General features: G+C 45.9%; 1 protein-coding gene across 7 annotated transcripts in view; it reads left to right on the top strand.

The window, feature by feature from the left end:
• Positions 1 to 207: 207 nt before the first annotated feature.
• EXOC7 (exocyst complex component 7) overlaps positions 208 to 24,900 on the top strand; it is a 30,161-nt gene continuing 5,468 nt past the window's right edge. The window contains exons 1-14 of one of the 7 annotated variants that reach the window (XM_059732145.1): positions 208 to 315; positions 1,763 to 1,828; positions 2,834 to 3,018; positions 4,780 to 4,885; positions 6,662 to 6,884; positions 9,417 to 9,584; positions 10,387 to 10,398; positions 16,896 to 16,988; positions 17,994 to 18,062; positions 19,232 to 19,377; positions 19,545 to 19,697; positions 21,091 to 21,189; positions 21,926 to 21,988; positions 23,071 to 23,137. In XM_059732145.1, the coding sequence (XP_059588128.1) occupies positions 256 to 315; positions 1,763 to 1,828; positions 2,834 to 3,018; positions 4,780 to 4,885; positions 6,662 to 6,884; positions 9,417 to 9,584; positions 10,387 to 10,398; positions 16,896 to 16,988; positions 17,994 to 18,062; positions 19,232 to 19,377; positions 19,545 to 19,697; positions 21,091 to 21,189; positions 21,926 to 21,988; positions 23,071 to 23,137 (1,510 nt within the window). In that variant the 5' untranslated portion in view covers positions 208 to 255. The remainder of the gene's footprint in view (positions 316 to 1,762; positions 1,829 to 2,833; positions 3,019 to 4,779; positions 4,886 to 6,661; positions 6,885 to 9,416; positions 9,585 to 10,386; positions 10,399 to 16,895; positions 16,989 to 17,993; positions 18,063 to 19,231; positions 19,378 to 19,544; positions 19,698 to 21,090; positions 21,190 to 21,925; positions 21,989 to 23,070; positions 23,138 to 24,900) is intronic. The other 6 variants (XM_019494281.2, XM_059732147.1, XM_059732146.1 and 3 more) reach the window with 6 other exon arrangements.

Genomic DNA, 24,900 nt, shown 5'->3' with positions numbered 1-24,900 from the left:
AACGACACTCCCAACGTGGCCTTCCCCGGGCCACTGCCACTCCCAATATGGCCGCTCCCTGGAGGCGCGCATGCGCCTTGTGTCCCTATGCAGCGCACCTGTGCGCCGGTTCCCGCCACTCCCAAGATGGCTGCCAATGCCGTAAGGGGCGGGAGGTTGCCACTCTCAAGATGGCGGCACGGCGGTGACGGGGCCGCGGCCGGGTCGGGCGGAAGTGGGCGGTGGAGGCTGTTGCGGCCCGGGCTGTAATGCGGGATGGTCCCCACGGAGGAGGCGTCCGCGCGGCGCAGGGAGATCGAGGGCAAGCTCAAGCAGGTAGGGGGGCGGGGCGGGCTGCCGTGGGGGGGGGGGGGAATTTCCCCGCCCCGGGCCTGGGCGCACACACCCACCCCAAAGCACACCCTCCCGGCTGCAGGCCTGGCACACCCCACGCTGCACCCCCGTCCTGCCCCGGGGCCCGCACCCTGATCCGGATTAAGCTGCAGCCTGAGGAGCACCAAATGCAGTCACTGCAGCCCCAGCTTTGGGGAGCTGCACAGCTGTGGTGCGCCCACCCTCCCTACATGTCTGTACACATATGTGCCATGTCTGCGTATTCGTGCGCTGTACATGTATCTGTCTCTGTGTGTTATATGACACGAGTAGATATACACATGTACATGCATGCGCTCGCTCGCTCTCTAGGTATAGAAAGGAACTCACTCGCTCTTATCTATATATTGAGAGAGAGAGCGAGTGTGCACACACGTGTGTATATTTGTGTGTCCTAAAGAAAGCCTATGGTCAATGGAGAAGAGCGAGAGTGCACAAAAACATACCTGTATGTGTAGATAGATATAGAGATCTCTCCATGTAGGTTTATATCCGTATCTAGCTCTTTATAGATATAGAGATCTCTATCTAGATATAGATATATATCTTATCTATGGATGTCTAACTATAGATCTATCTATATATGTAGATACACACACACACACACACACACACACATGTCAGCATATATGTAGATGTGTGTGTGTGAATGTATATATATAGAGAGAGAGAGGGAGAGCGTAGGCTTGTCAAGCATGGCCCACAGGCTGGATCCGGCCCACAGAGCCCTATGATGCAGCCCATGGATCCCTGGACTGACTGCACACACTGCATAGGGCAGGTCTGGGTCTGGGCCTTGGCCCTGGCCCTGGCTGTGTGTGCTGCACGCGGTGCATGGTCTGAATCCAGCTCCTCCCACTGCACGCAGCAGACAGGTTAGTTCAGGGTATGCACTGTATGCGGTGCCCTGCCAGACTGGCACAAACCTATCCTACCATTCGGTTTGTACCTGCTGCGTCCATTGGTGGGCACAAGGCAAACTGCTGAGCCATGTTTAAATTGAACTTGGAGCATGTCAGACACGGAGTGAGCAACATAGGTAGGAAGCAGACACTAGGACCAAAGTTGTGTCTGCGCTCTGTACCTGCACCATAGATTTTGCTTCTGGCTTCCGGACTGCAAGCTGTACGTTGTTGCATTGAGGCTCATCATGCCCAAGGAGAAAACCTTCCCTTATTTAAATTGTGTGTTTAGGTCACACTGATTATGTTGCTTTCTTTGGGGTAAATACATTTAAGTAGAACCTAAATACTAGGTCTAGAATGATTTGCCAGGATGTTCCTTCTAGGAGGAGTTAGAAATGCTGGGAAATGTTTTGCCTCTGAGCTTTGGAAGTTCACCTGTGCTGCAGAATTGATTTTTTTTTTCTTTCTTTCTATACCAATACCAGGAAGAAGAAACACTGTCTTTTATAAAGGAGAGCCTGGAAAAAAGTGATCAGCTCACAAAAAACATGGTAAGTCAAATCCCTTGAATTCAGTGAAAAAAGGAAGGGTATAGTTTGCTTAGTATCTTGTTTATATTGTTAAAACAATGGTCCAATGAACAAATTACCTAGAGATAAATTGGGGTGTGAATTTATAATGTTTCAGGTGCTCTGTGGTAATTGCCCATGTGTGTGCTGTTGTCTTGCAGTATGTGAGAAGCATTCCCTGCTTCCGTGGAGGGTCATGTCCTATTTGCTGCAGGGTTGTAGCATGCATATAAGCAGTTATCATGCAGTAGCTGATCTGTCAACCTGTACGCTATCTTACTGGGTAGTAATTTGTTTGTCTGACCATACCTTGATAGGATTTTTTGGGGAAACTGATGCAGTTTTTGGTACCTGATATAAGAGTTATAAGATATGTGATGTATTAGACCTCTTGGTGAAAGAGGAAAGGTGATAAAGGTAGTTGGTTAGAAGCCTGTTGTTTGTGAAGCTGTAGTCTCTCTAGGTTCCTGTATATCTCCCCTCATCTGAGTGTCTCCCATGTATGTGGAAATATAAGTAACTTTCTCTAGTCAGCAACAAGCTTATGTTGTTGAGTTTTTCTGTTTCTATTTTTTTAACTGTTAAAGAGGAATTTATTAGCAAGCTGGGTTGAAGAGTTGAGTCTTGCACTTAGTCCTGAATACAGTGATTTTTGTGGCTTTTTATTAACTCATTTGTTCAAGAGTTCTGTAGCTGAGGTCTGTCTCCTTAAAGATCTGTCTTCCTATGCTTGTGAGCCTTTCCATGACTGGTTGCCAGTCTCATGGTTCCAGTGCGATGCAGCTGATGTTATGAAACCTACGTGTAGAGAAGAGGAGATGAATTGGATCAGGATAGACAGGTTAAGTGACTTGCCTAGGGAGCTGTAGTAAATCCATAGTAGAGTGGGAATAGAGGCTGGGAGTTCAGGATTCCCTGCTCCCTTCTCTAATTGCTAAGCCAAAACATAGTGCTGCTGTCTGTTCCCCTTTTTCCTTTGGCTTGTAGGTTTCCATCCTTTCCTCCTTTGAGAGTCGCTTGATGAGACTGGAGAACTCAATCATCCCTGTGCATAAGCAGACCGAGAATCTGCAGCGCCTGCAGGAGAATGTTGAGAAGACCCTGTCCTGCTTGGATCACGTCATTAGCTACTACCATGTGGCAAAGGACACTGAGAAGATCATAAAGGAAGGGTGAGTACAGCTGCAGTACACTGCTGTCCTCAGCTATGTTGCTGGATCTCATTGCTGTTTAGAAGAGTAGGAGTTGTTGGATCCCACAAGGATCTTGGTGATCTCAGTACTCTTTTACACATTTCCAAGACCTTCTTCCCACTGCATGCTGCAGACATGTCAGCCAGACCTATCAACAGTGCCCCCTGAGGGAAAGAGCTTGCTCTTCTCTCCATGCTGTTCATACAGATTCTGCACTTGGTCCCCAGGCCAAGTTCGAAGCCAGACTGTGGGTTCCATTCCTCACATTTCCTACAAAACCTCTAGCTTCCTTGGAGACTCCACTGCCTTTTTAGGCAGGTTGGACTGGGGACTCTGCTTCCTCTTTTAGATGTTATTGTTCCAATGCAGCTGTGTGATATGCGCGGCTTCCTCTTTGCTAGAAGCTGTGTGTTCTGCTTACTCAGCATTCTCATCATTTGCTGGTTTGGGGAGAGACTGATGGCTCCAATCTCCTGTAGCATTGCAGAGTAAAACTTACAGCAGTGTTAGGCTACCCACTATTTTATATGTGAACTGGATCTTTTAAAGCCAGCTGTTCCAAAATGCCTATTGAGAGAGCTGCATAGGTATCAGGACACAGTAGAGGAATAGTGTACTGCACTTGCATGTCTCAGATAAATGCACTGTTTTGCTTCATGGCATGACAGTGCCAATCCCGATTTATTACCTGTTGCTTTTGCTGTAGCAAACTTCAGTTTTATGCATCTTGGGCCACTGACAGACAGTAAAAATAAGGTGTGATAGAATCTCATGCACGATCCCATGCAAAGCAGGAGGTGATTGTGGGATCAGGCATCAGATCCCATCACACCATATTTCAGGGTAGGGGGAACCCAGGATCATGATCTTGGGTTTGTCTTGCCCTAGCAATCATTGCTCCTGTATGTGGGAGCTCCATCAGGTAATGGCACAGCCAGCCATGGGAGCTCATGGTGCACCCTATGGATGGGAGCTCCCAACACTGACAGGACTCCCAGCCATGGTGAGGAGCACCCTGAGCTCCCACAACTGGCAGCTCTGTCAGCAGTTCAAGGCTTCCCCAGCTGGAACGCTCGGTCAGTGGACCAGTACTCCCAGCTACACTCCAGAGACTGGAAGCACTGGCCACCTGTTCAATTAAAGACATGATAGGAACTAGCAACAAAGTTATTACATAAAATATGTGTAATAACTTTGCTTGTTCTGGGTTTTATAACACCGTCAATGGAATGAACATGCACCCATGTCGCTACTTAAGACACATTAACAAGTTTAACATCTTCAGTGTTACTATGTGTCAGGGGCCCCAGATAAAGGCCAAAACAGCTTAATCTTGTAAAAACTCAGTGGTACCCCCACTGCTTGTATCCTGTTTAACTGCAGAATTTAAGAAACCAACTAGGAGCCAGCAATTTAAAGGCTTCTAAAGCAGCTGGTTGACTAAGTCCTGCCAATTCCAAGGTTGCTGTTAGAGGTGTAATGTTTTCTAAGGGACAAGGGCAGGACCTTTAATGAACACACAAAGCTTAGGGCAGGGTGCGCTGTAATTACTGAGCATTGGTTACACTGAGTTGGGGTAAGTGCCCTGCTGCATGCCAGTTGTGCATTTAAAGGGAACACTCAGTAACAGCAAAATCCCCTTTCATCTCAGTGGGAAGCTTTTGTTCCAAACATTGTCCAGTTCTTCATTAGTGTCTGCACTTGCTTCCTCCTCTCATCCATGCCCAATTTCCACTGCAGCCCTGCAGGGAGACTGGTGGAGTATTTGGCCTGTTTGGACAAAATCCAGAAGGCGGTGGAGTATTTCCAAGACAACAATCCTGACAGCCCGGAACTGAACCGAGTGGTACGTAGCACACTGGCAGATCCTGGCAGGTTATATGGATACATACTTGGCTGCCAGTTGCCCACCTGCCAGTTGCTGGCAAAGGGAGATACATTGGCTGCCTGCTTGTAGGAGCAGTGTTTCAGATTCCTCCTCAGTTGCTTAGCCCAAATTTGAAGCACCGTATTGGTTTGCTCTTGCATCCTGTATTGGGAAGACCTGTGGTAGCTGAAATCCTGTATCTTGTCTTCAGCTAACTTGTGTATTTATTCCTGTCAAGGACAGAACATTTTCCTTAATACAGAATCCAAGACTTGCAATCTTTCAGAAAGCACAGGAAGTTTGCCAAGGTGTCCAAGCAGTGGCGTGCTTTGAGTTTGCACAGGATGTAAATGGAGGGCTTAAATCCTCCAGGTGCCTTTTGAGTCCTAATGAATTAGCTCAGTGATGTTCAACCTAAGGCTCGTGAGCCAAATCCAGCCCACAGGGCAATACCATCCAGCCCATGGGCTCCCCCTGGGTTCAGAAATGTTGGCAGCAGTGGAGCGTTCAGGAAACTTCCGCCACCAAATTTCCAGACTCTTGGAGGGAGCCCTGTGGAGCGATGCAGCCCCTCATGCTGGGGCATAGGGTCACTCTGAGGATTGATCCAGGATGCAGGGCCAGGTTGGTTTACTTAGTCACACCTGCTGATTGACCCATGTGCCAACCTCATGCTGGGTCTGGCCTGCAGACTCTGACCCACAAACCAACCCCATGAGACCAGAAGTTTGAGCACCACTGGCTTAGCCCGTAGTTCTAGTGGTCCATTTAATATGCATGTGAAGGATGGTCTAACAGGACCTGGGTTGGGTACCCCCAGACTCCATTTACCACAAGTGACTTTGGATGAATCATGAAGTCTGGGCCTCACATCCCCATCTGCAAATGGGAACATCAGTATTTGCCTTCCTCTCAGTTAGTACAGCAGGTGGCATTCAACCTGTCAGCTTGTAGTATCCATCAAACTTTAAATTAATCCCAAATGCGGTGTCCTGCTAGCCCCAATTCTCCTGCTCTGGCCCCTGGCATTGTTTAAACAGCTGCTGTTTCAAGAACAGTTAAATTTGAAAGCAGCTTCCAATCCAGGCTTTTATTGGTGTGAAGCATTAATCTCTAACTCAAGTATTTTGAGACCACAGCTGCTAAAATTGACATAGCAGAAGAACTGCTGGGAACCAAGGAAGGAACTAAACTTTTTTTTTTTTTTTTTTAAATCTGATATTTTGGATTCTCCCTTCCCCAGTGGCAGACTGGTCTCTTAAACTGCCTGGGCTGTGGGACACTTTCAGAACCAGTTTATCCCAGTGTTACAATGATCAGAAAGAAATGGGATGTGAAGAAAAGGATGGAAAATTGTACCAGCCGCAGCCACTGCCTTTTCTTCTCTATGTCATGACTTCTTTATTCAGGGGTCAGGTTCTGCTGTTACAACCATGTAATCACACTCAACTCAGTGGATTTGTAGCAGTGAGAGAGCAGAGTGCCCTCTCCAAGTCAAAGCCTTGATCATTCCCATGGAAGAGGTGCTGCCTTTCAGCTTCTGTTCAGTTTTTCAGCTCTAGCAGCTAAAGGAATGCCGTGTGACATTTGGATGTTTTATTCGGTGCCTTTCCTTTGCAACTCTCATCACAGCAGGCCCCGTTAGGTTTTTGAGGTGGGTGTTGGAGTTTCTCTGAGTTGTGAGATCTTTCCAATGTCTACAGGCGGTTGTAGAAGCATCATGTTTGTTTTCTCCCTCACTGCTTGTTCCTTTAGAAATCCCTGTTTGAGAGGGGGAAGGAATCCCTGGAATCGGAATTCCGCAATCAGTTGACGCGATGCACCAAGCCAGTTCCGCCCATCCTCATCCTGGACCACCTCGGTGGGGATGATGAGATTGAAACGCAGGAAGAGATGCCGTTGAATCAGCTCCCTGAGAACACCCTGAAAGACGTCATCAGCATCTCTCGCTGGCTGGTGGAGTTTGGAAGAAACCAAGGTAAATTTTAAAGCTAACCATGGAGTGAACCAGTTGCATGTCATTCTTGATCATTCCAATGGTCTCCTTCACCGATGTCTGCTATGGTCCTGGAGCCTGCCCAGTGGAGGGTAATCCATGTCTCTCCTAAAGCCAGCTAGTAGGCCATCGCACTCCAGTCCGCCCGTCTTGCTCCCACCCAGCAGCAGTGGTGTCTGTCTGCCCGCCTGCCTGCCTGCCTGGTGTGGCATGCCACTCCGTGTGCCCGCTGGACTCTGCTCCGGGACTTTTGACCAATTGACTGGGATTGGAGTACAGAAGCCTGCACTATCCTGGTTTGCCTGGGATGTATGGTCTCCCTAGTCACATCTCAGTAGGCAAGTCTGTATTTCATGGTAATTCAGCTAAAGAGCCAAGAGATCTTGCTGCCGTTGGTAGCTGACAAAGAACTGCAGGCAGCAAAACAAAGTTTGGGATTAGTCTTTTGGAGGCATGTTTAGGGAACAGTTTAGATCCAATTCTTTATAAACCCTCCTCCCTCCTCTTTTTCTTCATTTAGCTCTGTGTTTGTATATTATTTATAGTAACCCTTGGGAAGCTTACAGTTGATCGTTCCCTCCACTCAGAATCCAGCCCTTTAAATATATTCTTAGACTTTTTTTATGCAGTTGATCAGTCCTGGTGCCTTCCTCAGTGCCCTGGTGTCTTTTTTCTTTTAAGAGAAATTGGAAGCTTAGGCCTCAATTCTGCAAGGATGCATGCATCTGCTTAGTTACATGTACATAGTTGGGGTTTTTGTTTTTATCTTTTTCTGGTATCAAATCATTCACATATGTAAAATCACTTACTTGAATAGGAGTTTTCAGGGAAGAGAGAACAAGGCACATCCAGTACTTGGAGTAGAGGTGAGTTTGTTTGGAGAGGAGCAATTCCCAGCCAGGTCCAGCAGGGTGTTGTAAAAGAGAACTCTGGTAGGGATGGGGAAAAGATCTCTGGGGTCTGGAGACAAGGGTGCAGCTAAACAGTGGGTTGGAGGATAGCGCACAAAGCCACTTTGCAGCAGCTCAGGTACTTAATGCCCCATTGGTAGCTGCCATTGGTAGCTGACAAAGTCTCTTCTGCTGGACTCCATTCCCCATTCTTCACACTGGCAGTGTGCATATGTGCCATTGCAGAAGTTGGTGAACTGAAGAAGTGGCCCCTTCAATGTTGCTAATTTTAAGATTTTTCTAAACATCTCTGCCACCTTTAAACATCTCTATTTCCCGCCACCTTTTTTTTCTAAGCCAGGATTTTCCAAGCCAACATAATAACAGGGCTTGGCTACTAGGGCTGTGTGAAGCTTCAGTCCCTGATTCAATTTGGCGGCTGAATATCCAAATCTGTATTGAATCAGAGGACCCTTTAATCTCTCTGAATCAGATTGGAACCCTCCAAATTGATTCAGAGAGATTCGGAAAGTCTCAAAGATTCGGACATAGAGAATGCTTTTTCTACATATCTCAAGGTAGCAGGCGACTCATGAACGCTGCGATGCTGGGGCACATGGAGCACTCCTGGTCCGCTTCTGGGTCCTCCAGGGAGCACACAGGGGGCCCCCCACACCCACCTGGCTTGGCGACTGGTGCCTCCTGGGTCAGGGGGGGCACCTGGGGTCCCCCTGCAGCTGATTGTTGAGTCGGGAGGGTGCAGGGGACCCCCCCACCAGCACACTCCCTGACAGACCTGGAAGGGGACCAAAGTAATTCTGGTCCACTTCCAGATTTGCCGCCAAGCACGTGGAGGGCCCCCCCACGCTCCTGTGGGACATTCCATGCCCCAGCATAGCAGCGTTCATGAGCATTGCTGGTACCTCGAGGTATGTAGAAAAAGCTTTTAAAGCTGTGTCTAGGTCCAAATCGGCATCAAATCATCAGATTCGGATTTGCCCGAATCGAATTGAGGACAGTGATCTGAATCAACTAATTGAATCACTGTCCCTGATTCGGGCCAAATCCGAATCGATTAGGGCCCACTTCACACACCCCTGTTGGCTACCCTATGAACTTGAGCTTTCATAGGCAATGACCTACTTTGTCTGATCTGACCAAATAGGTTGTTACCTGTAAAAAGGTTATGCCTCTCTGAACCATGTAATCTGAAGTCAAGCAGAAGGTAGGGCACGGTGTCAATGTAAAGACTAATACAGCTAACTGCCTCCTTATTAACTTGGTAATTGGTTGCAAACCTGCAACCATGCAGTGCATTAAGCGTGTTCACAGGCTGTGTGAGACAAATAATTCAGAGGGTTAAACTGTCACATTGTCCATCCTGATGTGAGCCAAAGGGGTATGGTAATAGTGTATTTTTCCCATCAACTATCTTCATTTTCTCCAGTGTCAAGTCTCACCTAGCAGATCTGTAAACAGGGGCTTTCAGAAGGGAACTGACTTCTTGATTGGGGTCCCTCATGGATGGACCACAGTTTGGAAAAAGATCCAGCAATAACATCCTCGCAGTGTAGGAAACACTTTGATTTCTGGTCCCAATCTAACTTCCGTCTTGTCTCCTTAGACTTCATGAACGTTTACTACCAAATCCGCTCTAGCCAGCTTGACCGATCCATCAAAGGGCTGAAAGAACATTTCCGGAAGAACAGCTCCTCCTCAGGGGTCCCCTACTCCCCTGCCATCCAGAACAAGAGGAAGGATACTCCCACCAAAAAGCCCATCAAGAGACCAGGTGAGTCCTATGCCAAGGGTCAACCTCTCATGCTAAAATACATCCCCCTTCCCCAGCATATTGTTTTGTTAGTTCATAATGGGTTTATTCCTCTGACCAGAACTTTCCTCAGGGCTAGCCATTTCCTCAGGGTCCTAAGTCTTTATGAAGGCAGCAGAATAGATTTGAAGAACAAACACTTTTCCACTTAATTAGGAATTTCATGGAGTTTAGCTCCTAGATCATAGGCCTTCCTCCATTTCTCAGTGTGTTAGCTCACCCAGTCTGCCTCCCAGGGTGATTTCAAAGATTCATGAAGAAAGATGGACAAGATTGGGGTTGATTACTTTACTTTATAAAGAGATACATAGTAGAGGACATCAAAAATATTATAAAATAATAAGACATACAAAAAACTAGAACTCTTGGTTCCAAAATGATACCTTTTATTAGACCAACTGGGTCTAATTTCCCAGTTGGTCTAATAAAAGGTATCGTTTTGGAACCAAGAGTTCTAGTTTTTTGTATGTCTTCATGTCTCAGACCAACATGGTTACTAAGTACACCCCTGACACACAAAATAATAAGTGAGATAAGGCAGGTGGGAGACTTCTGTTCTCTCACTTGTCTGAAAAAGAAATAATTTCAAACAAAGGCTTTCCTGGGTGTTTCTGAGATCATCCAAATGCTTTTCTTCTGGGTGGGGAAAAAATGCAGGAAGTGGGTTGGGCATGGGAATTGGTGGAAAGGTTGGAGCAGAAAAAGGAATTTTTATCCATTTTAACTGTGCTGTGTTTATTTTCATAATCCCTGTGAATGGCAGTCCTTATTCCAGGTAAAGAGTCTTTGTGTGTCTGTGTGTGCCTTCAGGCTTTTCAGGTCCTCTTCACTTTTAATGTGCAGAGAAGTCTAATAACCCACTTTCTGAGCAAAAAGGCTGCAGCTGGGATATTTTTAAGGGAAAATCTTTTAGTGGAGATCTTTAAAACAACTGACTCCCACCTCCCCAGTTAGGTAATTTTAAACTTGTACCCATGCTCTGGAGCTGTTCCTGAAAGCTGAAGGTTATGAGTGCTGTGATGCCAAGGAACTTAGCAAGACTCTGATAATTAGCTACAATCACCTTGTGAGTCATACCATATTCCTTTGAATATAAGACACTTCTTAAAACGAAACGCCGCATTTTTTCGCATATATTATGCACCTTTCCCACAAAAAAAATCAGACCCTCCTCCCCTTTCCAAAATTGGGGTGCATGTCTTAAGTGGGGAAGCTGATTTTTCTGCCTGGAAGAGAGGCTCCCCACTTTTGATTCCTGCTCCAAAACCAGTGGTATTTCTTTTCAGGCAGCTGAGGGAGTCAGATGATTAATGGCTCATTGTCCTTCACTCCATAGTTGTTAACAATTGCATCTCTCTAATCTTGATGTTCTAATAATCAGGCTTACTCTTCTAGCAGTTTTGCTGTCTCCTTGTTAATGCTGGTCTCTGTCCTCACAGGCCTGCAGACTTTTTAGCTCTTTGCTTTATGCAGCCATAATTGGGGGGGGGGGGGGGGGGGAATTTTCTTCCTTCTTCTTTCCCAAAACCAAGATGTGCATTTTATCCCAGGGTTTGTTTATATGTGAGGAAATACCATACTATTTAAATTCAGGTTTTAAAAAAAGTGGACTGTTATACTCCATCTCCACTGTTGAGGTGGTGTTCTTGCAAATGCATCTTTATTTGATGATTTTTCCCCTTAACATGTCAGGGAAAATCTGGGTGCGCCTTAAATTCAATGGAGTATGGCACTTAACCCTTCATCTGTTGCCAGGTCCACTTTGTCCCTTGACATTGCTGCCAAATTTTGTAGGTTGGATTTGATTGGGTAAAACTCCATCCAGAAATAAGGATGGGTATAACTGGAGGTGTCTTTTGCTAAGGGGACTGGGGTTTTCCCATGTTTCATACAGCCAGTCATTCAACTCCTAAATGTTATAGTCCATTCTGTATTCCTGGTGGGAGCCTATTCTGTATCAAACTTAAAACAATTCTCTTTGCCTTAGTGTAGTATCTGGTAAAATTGCTCTTCTGTGCTAGATACCTCCTATGCCCCGTGACAGAGAGCCAGGTATAGATCTTTAGCTACTGTAAATTGGTGTGGTTGCATTGAAGTTGTGCTGACTTGGATTTAATAGAGCCAAGCTAATTTTCCCCCAGCTGAGGATCTGCCACCAGTTTTCAGTTATCATCTCGGCTTGAGATGTGGCATTTCGTTTTAGTCTGTTGCTAACCCAAGAGACTCAGCAAGTAGTGTAATGAACTTAAGTAGAGGTGTGTTCCCAGTGCCTCAAACAAGCTCTGTCTTCCCACCACTGAATATTTGGTCATTCTCCCACCATAAAGATTAGAGCCAACATTTAAAAAAAAAAAAGATTAGTGATTTGTATGTGGTTCTGACTTAAGATGCATAATTTCAGATACCTGGAAAGAACATGGTTTTTCATACAGCAGTGAATACTCATCCTCTCCAAATCAGGCTCCTTAAATGCACAGCAGTTTGGGTACTCCAAATCACGTTTTGAAAAAATTGGCTTCAATCTATACTTAGCCTGAACATTTGTGTGATGTCAGGCAGAGGGGGTCTTGCTTCTAGCCAAGATACAGACTTTGAGCATGTAGAGATGGTGCTACAAGTATGAAACATGGACCAGCAAAGAGGCAGCTAGAGCAGGGATCTGTGGCCCCACAGGCCTGCTGAGAAATTTCATCCAGCCCAGGTATTGGCAGCAGTTTGGCAGTAGGGGGCTTCATGGAGGGTTTGCTGAATTACACACATGGTAGCAGTGGGGAGAAGTGGCAGTGCTCGTAATGGCATTGGCTGGTTGGAAGTGCCGGACAGCTCAGACTGAGCTGCATTGCTTCAGCCGACTTCTAGGAGGCTCCCAACTCGTATACTAGAGTATTGCCAAATGCAAAAAGTAATAGTAGCCACTGCATCTTTATTATCTTCAGCTGGAGAAACTGTCTTTGACCCCAGCTCAAACTCTTAATGGCTTGTCTATTTATTGCCCCTGTTACAGCGACACAGAAACAAGATCTTCTCATGGCCTTTCCTATATCCTCTCCTGGGATTGTTTTTCCATAGGCCTATCAGCTTTCAGGGACAGTTCTGGAGGTGAAGTTGTAGGAGATCTCAGCCAGTACTGTCTCCATAATGACGACTGTCTTGGACTTTAATTGTCCCCTGTTTCAGTCTTTGTCTTTTCAACTGTGATCACTGTATTCGGTGCCATTGTTTCCATAAGTAAAGCAAACTCCTTCCAGATCTTGAAATAATTAAGAGGAAAAGATCTAGCAGGTCAGACATGTGGGTTAAGTCCTCCCCAGCCCTATTATGAAAGAATATCCCAGCGCAGACCCTCAATTCTTTAACCTGTTGCAAGAATAAATAATGGCTAAAAATCTCTGATGTGCTATTGCCCTTTCATCTGCACAGCACAGTCCAAAGGAGCTTGTTAGTCTGAAAACGATGGCAAGGTATTAGAGATGGGGATATAAGCCAGAGACCCCAGCAGGACTCAGCTGGATTCTGGGGAGCTTTCACTTCTCAGTAACTGTTTGTTATTTCAAAGCATTTGTGTATTACCACCCTCATTTCTTTTGCAGCTGTGCCCCACACTTCTTCAGCACTCTTGAGTTAACATCACACCCAAGGCCTGTGCAGCCCCCCAGTCAGATCTCTTTCACGACTGGCCTGTTGTGGCATGGTTAGAATGAGCAAGGTTCCCAAAACTGGGGAGTGATACTTCCCTATCCCCAATGAGAGGGAGATGCTCATAAAACAGGCCTCAGATGAAACCGTCTCCTGCCAAATGAGTAAAATGCATTGTGGCATGTTTTGGCATTGGTGTCAGGCTTTACAGCATCTTCAAAATATGGGCTGCTTTCTGCTTCTAAATTTGAGCAATACCTCTAAGGAGATAAGCATAGCTGAGGCTCTGAAATGGTTTTGTCCAAACCAGTGATTGCTACAGAACGATGAGAGAGATCCTCCTGTTCTAAGTAGCAGCCTTAAAATTAGAAACACTCTATTGCCAACGAGTGTTTAAAAAGCTACTGATTCTGTGTGCTACACCAACACCTGGCAGGTTGATTAGTGCTTTGGTGGCAGTAGAAGCAGCTAACTAAGAAGATCTCTTCCAAGAAGTGCTGAAAATTCATAGATTTCATAAGCAAAGCAATCTCCCTCCAAAACTTGAAATAATTAAGAGGAGAAGGTCTAGCAAGTCAGGCATATGGGTTAAGTCCTCCCATTAAGAGGCCATTAAGATCACGCTGATGTGATTTCTCCTCTACAGAGGGCATAACATTTCATCCAGTTTCTTAGATGCCTGCTGCCCCTGCCAAAGAAACTAGGGAGCAGGCCTACCTACCTGTGGTTGCATTCCACAACTTCTGTGAGGAAGGGGAACTAAAGGTATGTTCACCCAACTTCTGGAATAAGGCTGAGAGCACCACCAAAAAACCTCCTGTACGCTTGTACGTGCCCAGGTCTGCTAATTAAGTAGTGCCAATGGCTCAGAAATAGGTTTGAGTGTACTTGATATATGGAGAACTTGAGTGCATTGTTGGTGTGTGGTCTACACTGTGCAGTTAAGGGCTCAATCATGAGTTGGTGAGGATTATCTCTCAGCCTTGCTCCAGAGGCCCTCTAGACATGGACCAAGTGGGAAAAGATGACAGAACAGTCTGTTATACGGATGTATAGGAAGGCTACAGCAGGTAGGAAAGAAGCAGGAGGGAAGAGGCTTTTAGTTTCCTGATGTCACCTTGATAGTCCTTTAGGAACGTACTGGCCATCTTCCATTAGCCTCAGCACATGCTGCTGTTTGTTATTTTGGTCCTGTTCCAGTTCACCTCGCGGTGAGGTGATCCAGCAAGGAAGACTGTATCAGCCTTGAGCAGCTGGATGAAGTACCTGTTTCTGCTTTCCCCTATTTGATCTCTGAACAGCCCTTGAATTGGATGCCTTCGTTAGTAGCTGCCGTGGGGTCCCACTTGGTTTGCAAGCTGCCTAACGGAGGAAAATACTCATGGAACGAAGGCATTTGGCTTCCAAAATAATCTGTTAAGGCCCAATTATGATCCTAAGTACCAGCAACAGCATTGAAATAATAACGGTAAACGCTTGTTGTGTCTGAATGTAAATGCAACTAATTGTTCTAATGCAAATACAAAAAAAAAAGCATCCCAGATGGTGCAACTCTTATCTGGGAAGAGCAAATTGGAGGTTTTAGGGCCATAGGAAGAGGGATTCCTAAGGTGTGCTGCCTTACCTGGGTTCCACCAACAGCTAGACTGGCGGGAGCTAGAGAGCCACTCAAGTTTTTATGCCAAAATGCTTACAAAGCCAGAGACCAGTAAAAAAAAAAAAAAAAAAATTCTGTGCTACATGAGTTGTTATAAGTGCTAATGGAAACAATAACAGTAAACTGTATAGGGTGTACGAATTCTGAAAGTGTGTGGAAGGGCTGGGATGAAAAGAGCCAGTAAGCTTTAGCATTGCTCCAGGAGAAGGGGGGTAGTGGAGGGGGAAGAAGAGGGAATGTGCCAGAAGGAGAAGTGTAAATGTCAAGGTGGATAGGATCATTCCAAGCCCATGGAAGAATGTGTTAAAAAAGGAAGTGATAAAACAACAGAATCAAATGTGGGTATTGTCTTTAAGAAGTGGACTTCTTTTGTAAACTGGTGGAATGAACCTGAAAAAGGAAATGTTGGAAGAAGAAGCATTTTTCCTGTGGGTTGGTGCTTCTAATGAGAGACTGCAGTTAATTAACAGTCTGGGGACTCCACCCACCTCTGTCACAACCAGGTTTGGAGCTTGCCCTTCTCTCTCTCCTACCTCTTCTACTATACAGCCCTTTCTTTCAGCACCTTCAGGTTTCATTCCCACTTCTACCTGCTGAAAGAGAGGTAACACCCATACACCCCCTTATGCTCTTCTAGAGTGAAATTTTGGCACACTGTTAGACTAAAACTTTCACTGTTCATGTAGTGTTACAGCTAGTCCTCCTCATGCTCTCCAGGGCTGCTAGCAGCACCTGTGATGTGACAGCCAGAGTTGCTGGTAAGAAGTTGGGGTTGACTCACTTTCTGCCTTTTTTTTTTAAGCGCAAGTGCAACATTTCTTTTACGTTTTGGCCAGGTTTATATTTCTTTTAAGTTGATCCATTTGCGTTTCCTAGGACCACTCCCCGCATAGCTGCTCGTGCCTTTCCATAGTTTTCCATTCCTCATTTTGCACTGACATCTCGCAGCAGCAAAGCAAGCTTGGCCTGGTGGGCTCAGGCAGTTTTATTTGAGCTAATGGGCTGAATGCTACCGTTCTAACATGTCAGCTGTGCTTGGCTTTCGGTTTAACCCTCTCTGTTTTGTGTTTGCAGTGCTTCCTAGTTGCTGTGTCCTTCATCAGCTTTTTGTTTAACATTGTCCATGTTTTTATTTTAAGCCTCATATGATTATTTTCTGTGATTGACTTGTCGGTTCTTCAGAAAAACAATGTCCTGGGGATTCAGACTGACCCTTTGCCCCTTATAACACCGGAGCTAGGCTACAGGGAGAAGCAAAACTTGTCCTTCTGTGGTAGAAGAGTCTGTGCTGTAATAATCACTGACTGGCTGCTGCTGCCTGAGGCTGCGCTGCAAGACCAGAGTTTCTTCTTCACCTCGGCTGTTTTAAATTGACTGACACTGAGCATGCTCAAAAATACTTCCCAGAGAGGGCACACGGCTTTGTGGTTTTAATTGCTTGACTGGGCTTTTTGATGTGTAGCAAAGGTCACTTCATACTTCTGGATGGCTGGGGGACCATCGGTCAGCACTGGATAATGTAAAAGCATAAGCTGACTGTAAATGCAGCTTGCACATCGCATGAAAGGTCCATGACATCTCAAGCACCACGTGCCCTTGTTCCTCTGGAATACTCCTGTTATTGGCGGGGTGCTGTATTGCATCTCTGCTCTGTAAAGTTCACCTGTTCCTCCATCCGCAGGACCTCAGCGGCAGGCTGAGACTTGACCTCCCCATAGATACTGTGATTTGAGTTCCTGTTTTTCACACAGGAAGAAAATCTTTGGCTGGATAGATTTTTGCCAAGGTGCCACTGGAACCCAACTTGCGGTTCTGGGGTGTGTACTGAGCATACTCACTGTTGCTAGACCTCATCTCACTGGGTTGGGGTTACTGGTGCTGGTGGAGGGCTGCTGGTGGTTTGGTTTTTTGTTTTTTTTTTTTCTCTCTCACTCATTTCCTAGGTCTCTTGTCTCTTCTCTGTGTGGCTCTGGTGACAGGCACGATCCGTAAGGCTCAGAATCTTCTGAAACAATATTCTCAGCATGGTCTAGATGGGAAAAAGGGGGCCTCTAACCTCATTCCTATGGAAGGTAACCACATCTCCCATTCCTTCACCCTTGCGCCTTGGCCGCCTTTGTGATTTACTCCTCCAGGCAGGGCTTCCATTAGCCTGCAAACGCTCTCAGTGGATTTTTGTCAGCCTCTGTCTTGAGGCTTTATGATGCTAAGACTCAAAATATGGTGAAGGGAAAGGAATAGAGCTTTAAAACCAGGGGAGCAAATCATTCTGCAGCTGGCTCTGGGCCAACCCATCTTGGGCAAGTCAATCTGCCATACAGTCAGCTGGCTAATGGAAGCTGTGCTCTGCTCATGGTGACAACCCTTTGGTGTTTCTGTCCTTGCTTCACTTTGCCTGATGGTAGCTTCACGCTTGTAGTGGCTTTTCCAAACCTGATGAGGAAGTGTCACATCAGAGCTGGCCCATGACCTATTTTACTGCCCCCTTCATCCTGGGGGCAGCCACATGCACATTTTTTTTCCCTTTATATCATACCAGCCCTGGTGCTTGTGGGGTTTGCGCCCAAAGGGTAAGTGGAGAGATGGCTGGCTTTAAAGCCTCTTGAGGGATCTTTCAGTTCCAACAGCATAAAGAAAAGCATTGCAATTCCTACTTCTGTACTGACATTTTTAGTCAGCATAGCTATGGAGATTTACCTCTATGGCTACATGAAAAACATCTGTAGTGTATGAAGGGCTGAATTCTGGCATTTAACAGCCCATGTTCACTTTGGCTTTCCCTTGTCCAACTGACCCACCTAGAGCTTCTGCCAAGAGGTTTGAAGGACCTTTTGGGCTTGGCAAGTGATGCTTATGGTTCACACTTCCCATCAGGCTTCAAAGGGCTACTTACCACAGCAGCATCCAGAGAGGGGATGTGGGTAGGGCAGCATTCCCAGGACAGTATGCATACAGACATTTTTGATAGAGTGTAAATAACCTAAGCTTGAAGTGGCTTCTGGCCTGCGTGACCCTCCCTGCTGTAACCGCCCTGGATAAATTGCGCCTTCTGTTTGTGCCGGCTGACATCTCACTAGGTCATGAGCATGATTTACGACTTAAACACCTTTCCGATGCCCTGAGCGACAAGCATGGGCCAGCTGCTGGTAAGTACCGCGTTGTCTCTTCATAACACGCTGGCTAACGTGCTGTCTCTTCAGTGTGTTTCACAGTTGTCTCTTAGCCAGTGACCTTCCTTCTAGGTGGATAGTCCTGGAACGTGGGCCATATTCAGTTTTAAAGCTCTTGCCCGAACGATTAGTTAAAACAAATTCAATCGCATACATCCTGCTCTCCAAAGCGGGGGCACCTAAGCTTTGCCAAATGGAAAATAGGAAAGGTCTATCCTGATGGGTTCTGTCAGATTTGTAGAACGTGCAGTAGATTGCAACCACTGGCTCTTTCAGTAAAATGGAGTGAGCGATGCTGCGGGTCACAGTGTGCAGTACCGTGCTTTGGTCTATGAGCCATGTTATCACGTTTGGGCCCAACTTTGAAGAGCTCGGGTAAAGGTTGACTTGAGAGACTTCTATCTTATGCCAAAGAAGCGATGCATTGCAGACTGCAGACACTTGGGGAAATGAAGTAGTATATAGCATATGATAAAATGCAACTCCTGTTTTTCAAAATTGTGGAGCATTTAAGAGTGTTCCTGGCCATCCAGCCCTCTACAGAAAATCACAAGACCCAGGATCATGGGAGTTGAATATACTTCTGCTTTCTAATACTGAGTTACTGTCTTTTGAGCAGTAAACCTAGTCTAGTACAGGCCTATGTATATGGAAATACTCTTTCAGAATGGCAGTAGTTCATCTGTGTGCTAGATGGAGACCATTAAGTTAAAAATAAAATGGAGGGAGGGGGGTGTTGAATAATTCAGTGCAGCTCTCATCTCTCACTGAGTTTAGAACAGCTTGTTCAAACCCCTGGCTAAATGTTGTCACAAGTCTGAAGTCCTGATAGCAAACTTCTCCAACGCTTGCTTTGCTGTGATACTGGTAAAGAACACGAGGTAACCTTATGTGCCCATTTCCAGAGCTTGAGAGTAATGCATGCACTGAAACTTACCACGGGTGTGTGCAGCTTTCTGGAGCTGATCCTATGGTGCAGGATGCAAATGGGTCACCTCTTCACTTTAAAATTGCCTACAAAACCAGAACTGTCCACTCCAGAAGAAACCAAACAATCATTGTATAAACTGAGGTCATAGAGCGCAAAATGTCACTGGAAGGGTCAGCACGTCCCAGATGTTCATAAGCTTGTGCTGTTCCCGCAGGGAGGGACGACGTGCTGGACATTGAGATTGATGCCTACATTCACTGTATTAGCGCCTTTGTCAAACTGGCCCAGAGCGAGTACCAGATCCTGACAGAGATCATCCCAGAGCACCACCAGAAGAAGACTTTTGACTCCCTCATTCAGGTCCCTAAAGCCTCTCTTCTTGGTTTAATTTGCACTGCATGTTTCGTGTAATCCCTTTCTATGCCTGCTTCCCTTCCGTCTCCCCTGCCTCTCCACCACTGCCCATTTCCCTGGTGCTTCAACAGTGAAAGTCTTACCCCTTCATTCTGGCTGTTGGTATGTTGCAGGAGTCGCTAGATAACCTGATGATCGAGGGAGACAACATTGTCTCAGCAGCCCGGAAAGCCATTATACGGCATGACTACTCAGCTGTGCTCACCATCTTCCCCATCCTGAGGCACCTGAAGCAGATGAAGCCAGAATTTGATCAGGTCTTGCAGGTAGGTGAGAAACAACTGGAGTAGCTTTCACAGTTTTCATGTGGGGCAGTTCTTAAGCATGATCCCTACAAGAGCAAAGAATATTAAAGCCTTCAGACAAAAGCCGGCTGGCCTCATGCTTGTGTTGTGTGCAGTTGACCCAGAATGCAATCCATTCTCCCCCTGGCTGAACTAGCTAGGAAGGATGAAGAGCCAGAATGCCCATCCTTGGAGGTGGAAACATCCTTCATCTCTCAGTACTAGCTCTCTCCAGCTAGAGTGATACTGTGGTGCTTAAATAGACAGATAGCTCGTCAAGCCTGCTAAATTGTTCTGCTGTGCCCATCACCATGGGATCTGAAATAATGGAACTCCAATACTGTTAATCTAATTTAGGACCGCTTCTCAAAGAGATTCTTCCTGTGTCATCAAAAGGATAGCTGTACCAATGACTGGCCTGGTAGATTAAGGTGTTTAAGTAGGAGGTTAGTGGATTAAGTTTGTTTACAGTGGCTGTGGATGGGTTTAAAATCATCCAGTGTGCAGCTGGTCTTTAAGAGGCTCTGTAGGTGCCATATTGCATTGGGTTCAGCAGCAGTGTTAAGGGGCCACTCCCCACTATCCAGTTTGAGCAGAGTTACTCCAGCACTTGGTGGCCACACTGTGCAGCTTCATAGATAGGAAGTGCAATAGGGGAAATGATACGGTATGGATCCAGTTCTCTACTTTTATCCAGGACTTGAGACCCTTTTTCCCCCACTAAACAGTGCACTTGGTTGATCTGATGAAAACCAAAGGTCTCGCCCACTCTTCATACTGTAAATAGTCTTCCAGCAAAGTCCCAGCACTGAAGGAATTGAGAATGAGGTACAATGAAAGCAGTCAACTAGTAGGGCTGTCAAAGCTTTGGGTGTTGATTTTGATTCAGCTAGATTCGGTGGCTGAATCTCCGAATCGAATCAGGGGACCAGTTTAAAGGTCCGAATCGATTCAAAGCTCTCCGAATCTTTGACGATTTGGGCAGTTCCTGGTGACTGCAGCAGGGAGCTGCAGCCACTCTGAGCTGGTAAGTACTAAGGGAGGGGACCATGGGGGGACACCAGCCTGCCCCCGCCTGCCCCAGCTTGGTACTTTTTAAAAAAAAAAAAAGCCCCTGCTGAGCCGGGGCTCTTTTTCCCCAAGTGTCGAGAGCTGGGGCGGGCAGGGCAGCCATTGCTGGGCTGGGAGAGGAGCAAGAGATGGGTCTAGCCTGGCTGATTCGGAGATTCAGCCAAATCAAATCAGGACAGTGATTCGAATCGCTGTCCACCGAATCCAAAGCGAATACTAGCCACTTCGCACAGGCCTATTGACTAGTAGGCAAAAGGGCAGGTAGCAGCATCCATTGTCACATTTATGTACTGGGCTCTTCCAGGGCACTGCAGCCAGCACAAAGAACAAACTTCCAGGACTGATCACCTCCATGGAGACCACAGGGGCTAAGGCACTGGAAGACTTTGCGGACAACATTAAGGTAAGATTCCCTGTCAGTAACCTAAAACAAGCTCTAAACTAAGCCATGTAGCTATTGCATTAGCAGGCAAAGACCCAAGTTTTGTTTCTGGTATTTAAGATGGCTCCCTTGATGGCCTTCAAAGTGGAGCAGGCGCTTTGTCACCTCAGCTACAAGAGAAATGCAGATTCCCGAGTGCTCACTTGGTAGCTCTTTCATTCCTTACTTCTCAAATATTATAACCAAGCCTGCACATAATGCAGTTCTCCACAAAATATCCAGTACAGTCTGCAAGTCCTTTTACAGAGGCAGCTGTGTCTGAATGCATGTTCAAGATGCCATCTGAGATTCTCTTTTTAACGCAAAATTGCCAAGGCGACACTTTCTTTGCATCAAAATTCTTAAACAGTCTCTAGTTAAAGGGAAAGTTATGGCTAAATGAATGTTTAATCCACAAATTTAATTAAGCCTTGAATCAGGTAACAATCTTAAATCTGCCAGGTTATATGCAGGCAAGTTGTACCTTTAACTACCTTTTTAGCTGGCGTTTTCCTGCTGTTGCTACTGTGATACCAGCTGTAGCCTGTGATAACCAGTAGATGGGGTTGTGAACCTTAAAGCTAAGGACATGATTGAGAAATGTTGGAAACACAGCCCTGTAATAAACTTGCCTGAAGAAGAGTTACATTGTATATGCATTTGCCTTTTATCTCCACTAAACAATCTCTCTGCATTTCTCACTTTCTTCCCTTCTTAGAACGATCCAGACAAGGAGTATAACATGCCAAAAGATGGGACAGTTCATGAACTCACTAGCAATGTACGTGAGTGATTTGAAACATCCCTGGGTAAAATTCACGTCTCTTTTTTTCACTGTTGGCACTAGCCCTACAGAGAGCAAATCTCTGTTTCAAGAGAAATGTATGCGTTTAAATGAGGCTGTCTTTGATATTGGTACAAGGATTGACTGGATTCTATTAAAAGGTGAGATTCCCTAGCTTCTAGATTCCTGCCTTGGCTTCTTTCCCAGGGTCGTAAGACAGTGTTGTGGCATGTGAGAGCTGTTTGAGGGTCTGCCAATACCAGACCAGAACTTGGACACCTGAACTTCAAATACTTGAGAGACTGCGGAGATGTGACATACGTTTAGCCAGCAGTTAGCAGGGCTAAAATAATTCTCTTAAGCAGTGTGTGGGCCTGATCAAAACTTGGATGGGAATTTTTATGGAGTCAGTGCCTTAGCGTGCTGCTAAGGGTTTTACACTACTGAGGGAGATGCCTTGTTTCCTTTCATAAGGACTGAAACCCAACTCCTACTCGCTCTTACATTGTGTGTTCAGTGGCTGCTCCTGTAAGGGAAAGGGTTAACCCAGCATCTCAACTAAATTTCCAGGTATAATATTAAAGCTTGGTTGCAGGATGTAGTTAAGAGCTTGCCTACCTTCAGAATTGTGTTGAAATAGCTCTTCCTCATTAACTACTCCCTGTATGGACACGTGGTCTAATGTACTGCTATTCTGAAAATAAAAGTGTCTACACAAGGGAGTTAATCAGGAACAGCTAATTTGTTTGTACCCACTTCCTTCCTCCAAATAAACTTCCCAGTGTAGATAAACCATTCCAGTGGGTGCGTTGTTCCTCTTGGTTTGCTGTCCTAGTCTGGGTAATGGAGGTGGCGGCTTCGCAGGTTACTTTTGTATAATTGGTACCTGTCTGTCGGTTCATAAAGTGCTTTAAAATCCGAGAAGGTTCAAGACCATGAAGAAGCTCCAATACAACTGAAGTGGTATTTCCAGTGGATTTTTTTGACTGACTTGTTGTTGGGGCATCTTCTAATGTTTCTAGTAATTAAAGAGAAACCCAGCTGAATTGCTTTTGATTTACTCATCCCTTCTCTTGCAGGCCATTCTTTTCCTGCAACAACTACTGGATTTCCAAGAGACCGCAGGTGCCATGCTAGCATCTCAAGGTACATACACAGGACTCCCTGGTTGCTGCAGTGTCTTCCCCATACTGCTTGAGCCATTCCCCTTAACAAGGTTAAACCTCCTTAACAAGTACTCTGCATAGGCCCCCACCCCATGATCTGCCTTATCTTCCATGACAATGATGATGATCACCTGGAGGTCTCAAAGGGCTGAAGAGTTGGCTTCTGCCTGGCCTTCCAGATGTGCTGCCAGCTGGCACACATTTTAGTTGTCGGCCTCTGCAATGAGGTAGGGAGATGCAGCTGACAAGTCCTATAAATAAACCAGGCAGAGATCCTATAAATAAACTAGGCACCTGCTGTCTCCTGCTGTCTGATCTCTCAAATGAATACAAGTCAGTCCCGTGGAGTTATTGGGTAAAGAGGTTTGATCACAATGAATTGCATTTGACTTGTCTTGTGTACCTTTCACCCAGTCTCCTTTCATTAACAGCAGTGAAAACACCCACACTGGAGTCTGCTCCATTTCTTTGTCTACTTCCGCTGCCTCCCATCATCCTCCTCTAACGGTCCCCCTTCTCCCCTGCTAAACTGTATGTCTGGTTAGAGTATCTGCAGAGTTAACTCTTTCATTGACCAAAGAGACAATGCAGCTTTTAGCTTCAGAGGAAACTGATAATTTCTTCTCTACTTGTCTAAAAGGCAAGGTCCTCATTACTTACCCCAAGGCTGGAAAGTGCAGCCAGGCTGTGTGGTGGAGGACCAGAGCAGAATATCATTACAAAGCCTGCTGTAAGCTTTTTGTGGAGGTTTGTAAGGCAAACTGTTGGAGTGCAGGCTGCTCTGTGTGTTAGACGCAATGAATTGTCCCACTAGGTGTAGGAACGTCTTGATGGTAAAAGTCAGCAAAAGAAATGCATCTTCGCAGCCTACTTAGTATAAAAATACCAGGTCAGGATAATGACCATACCTAGGCCTGGTAAGTTAAGTTGGCACCTATTGCCTCAGAGCTGCATGTGAGAGGAAGCATTATAAAGCACATTCTCTGCTGTCATTAGACATCCAGGATCTGTCAGGGTCATCCACACTCCTCACCTTTTGCCAGTAGTCTTCTCCTGCAGAGCTGGCAACAGCAGGGAATTCTGGAGCTGAACCCAGGAAACTAGACCTGCTGCTACAGGTATCTAGTCCGATGCAGGGAGCAGCCAGCCTTGATAGCACAGGGTTATTTGTAGTATTATATTGTGTTCCAGCTGTTCCACATGATTGGTTGGTGAGACAGTTGGGTTTTTGCCTCTGGTGAAATATTCCACTCAAGTAGAAATGTTTTTACCTGTGAAAAGAAAGCACACGAGAACAGGAGTATGAACACCATTTCTTGCTGTGCACTCAACAATTTCTAGCAAAATCTGTGCCAGCCAAAACATCTTCTGTATCTTACAAGAAGCTTTTAGCCTGCACTTGCAGGCATAAGGTCTTACTGAATAGTCTTCCAGTAATACAGTTCATTTGACGGAATAACCCAACTCCCATTGGAATGGGAATGGGAATTGCCACTGATGGGACAGGGTCTGACTGCCCTTGGTAACACTTGCTGTGAGAGGGTGATGGGCACACTCAATCCTTTTTGCTGGCACAGACTACCCAGTTCTTCCTTAATATCCAGCTCGGTCTGTGGTCTTTGAAGGAGTAAACCTGCCTGTTATGTGGCTGCTCTGTGTTTAATATCTGCTTTGTTCTTGAAGGGATGGTGGTCTCTAACCTGTCTTTTTGCACTTTACGTTTCTTTCTCTCTCCTCCCTTCC

The sequence above is a fragment of the Alligator mississippiensis genome, chromosome 8 (assembly GCF_030867095.1).
Source record: "Alligator mississippiensis isolate rAllMis1 chromosome 8, rAllMis1, whole genome shotgun sequence".
NCBI classification, from domain to species: Eukaryota; Metazoa; Chordata; order Crocodylia; family Alligatoridae; genus Alligator; species Alligator mississippiensis.
Note: the sequence above shows the minus strand (reverse complement) of the source record. Positions and strands in the feature narration are given on the sequence as shown.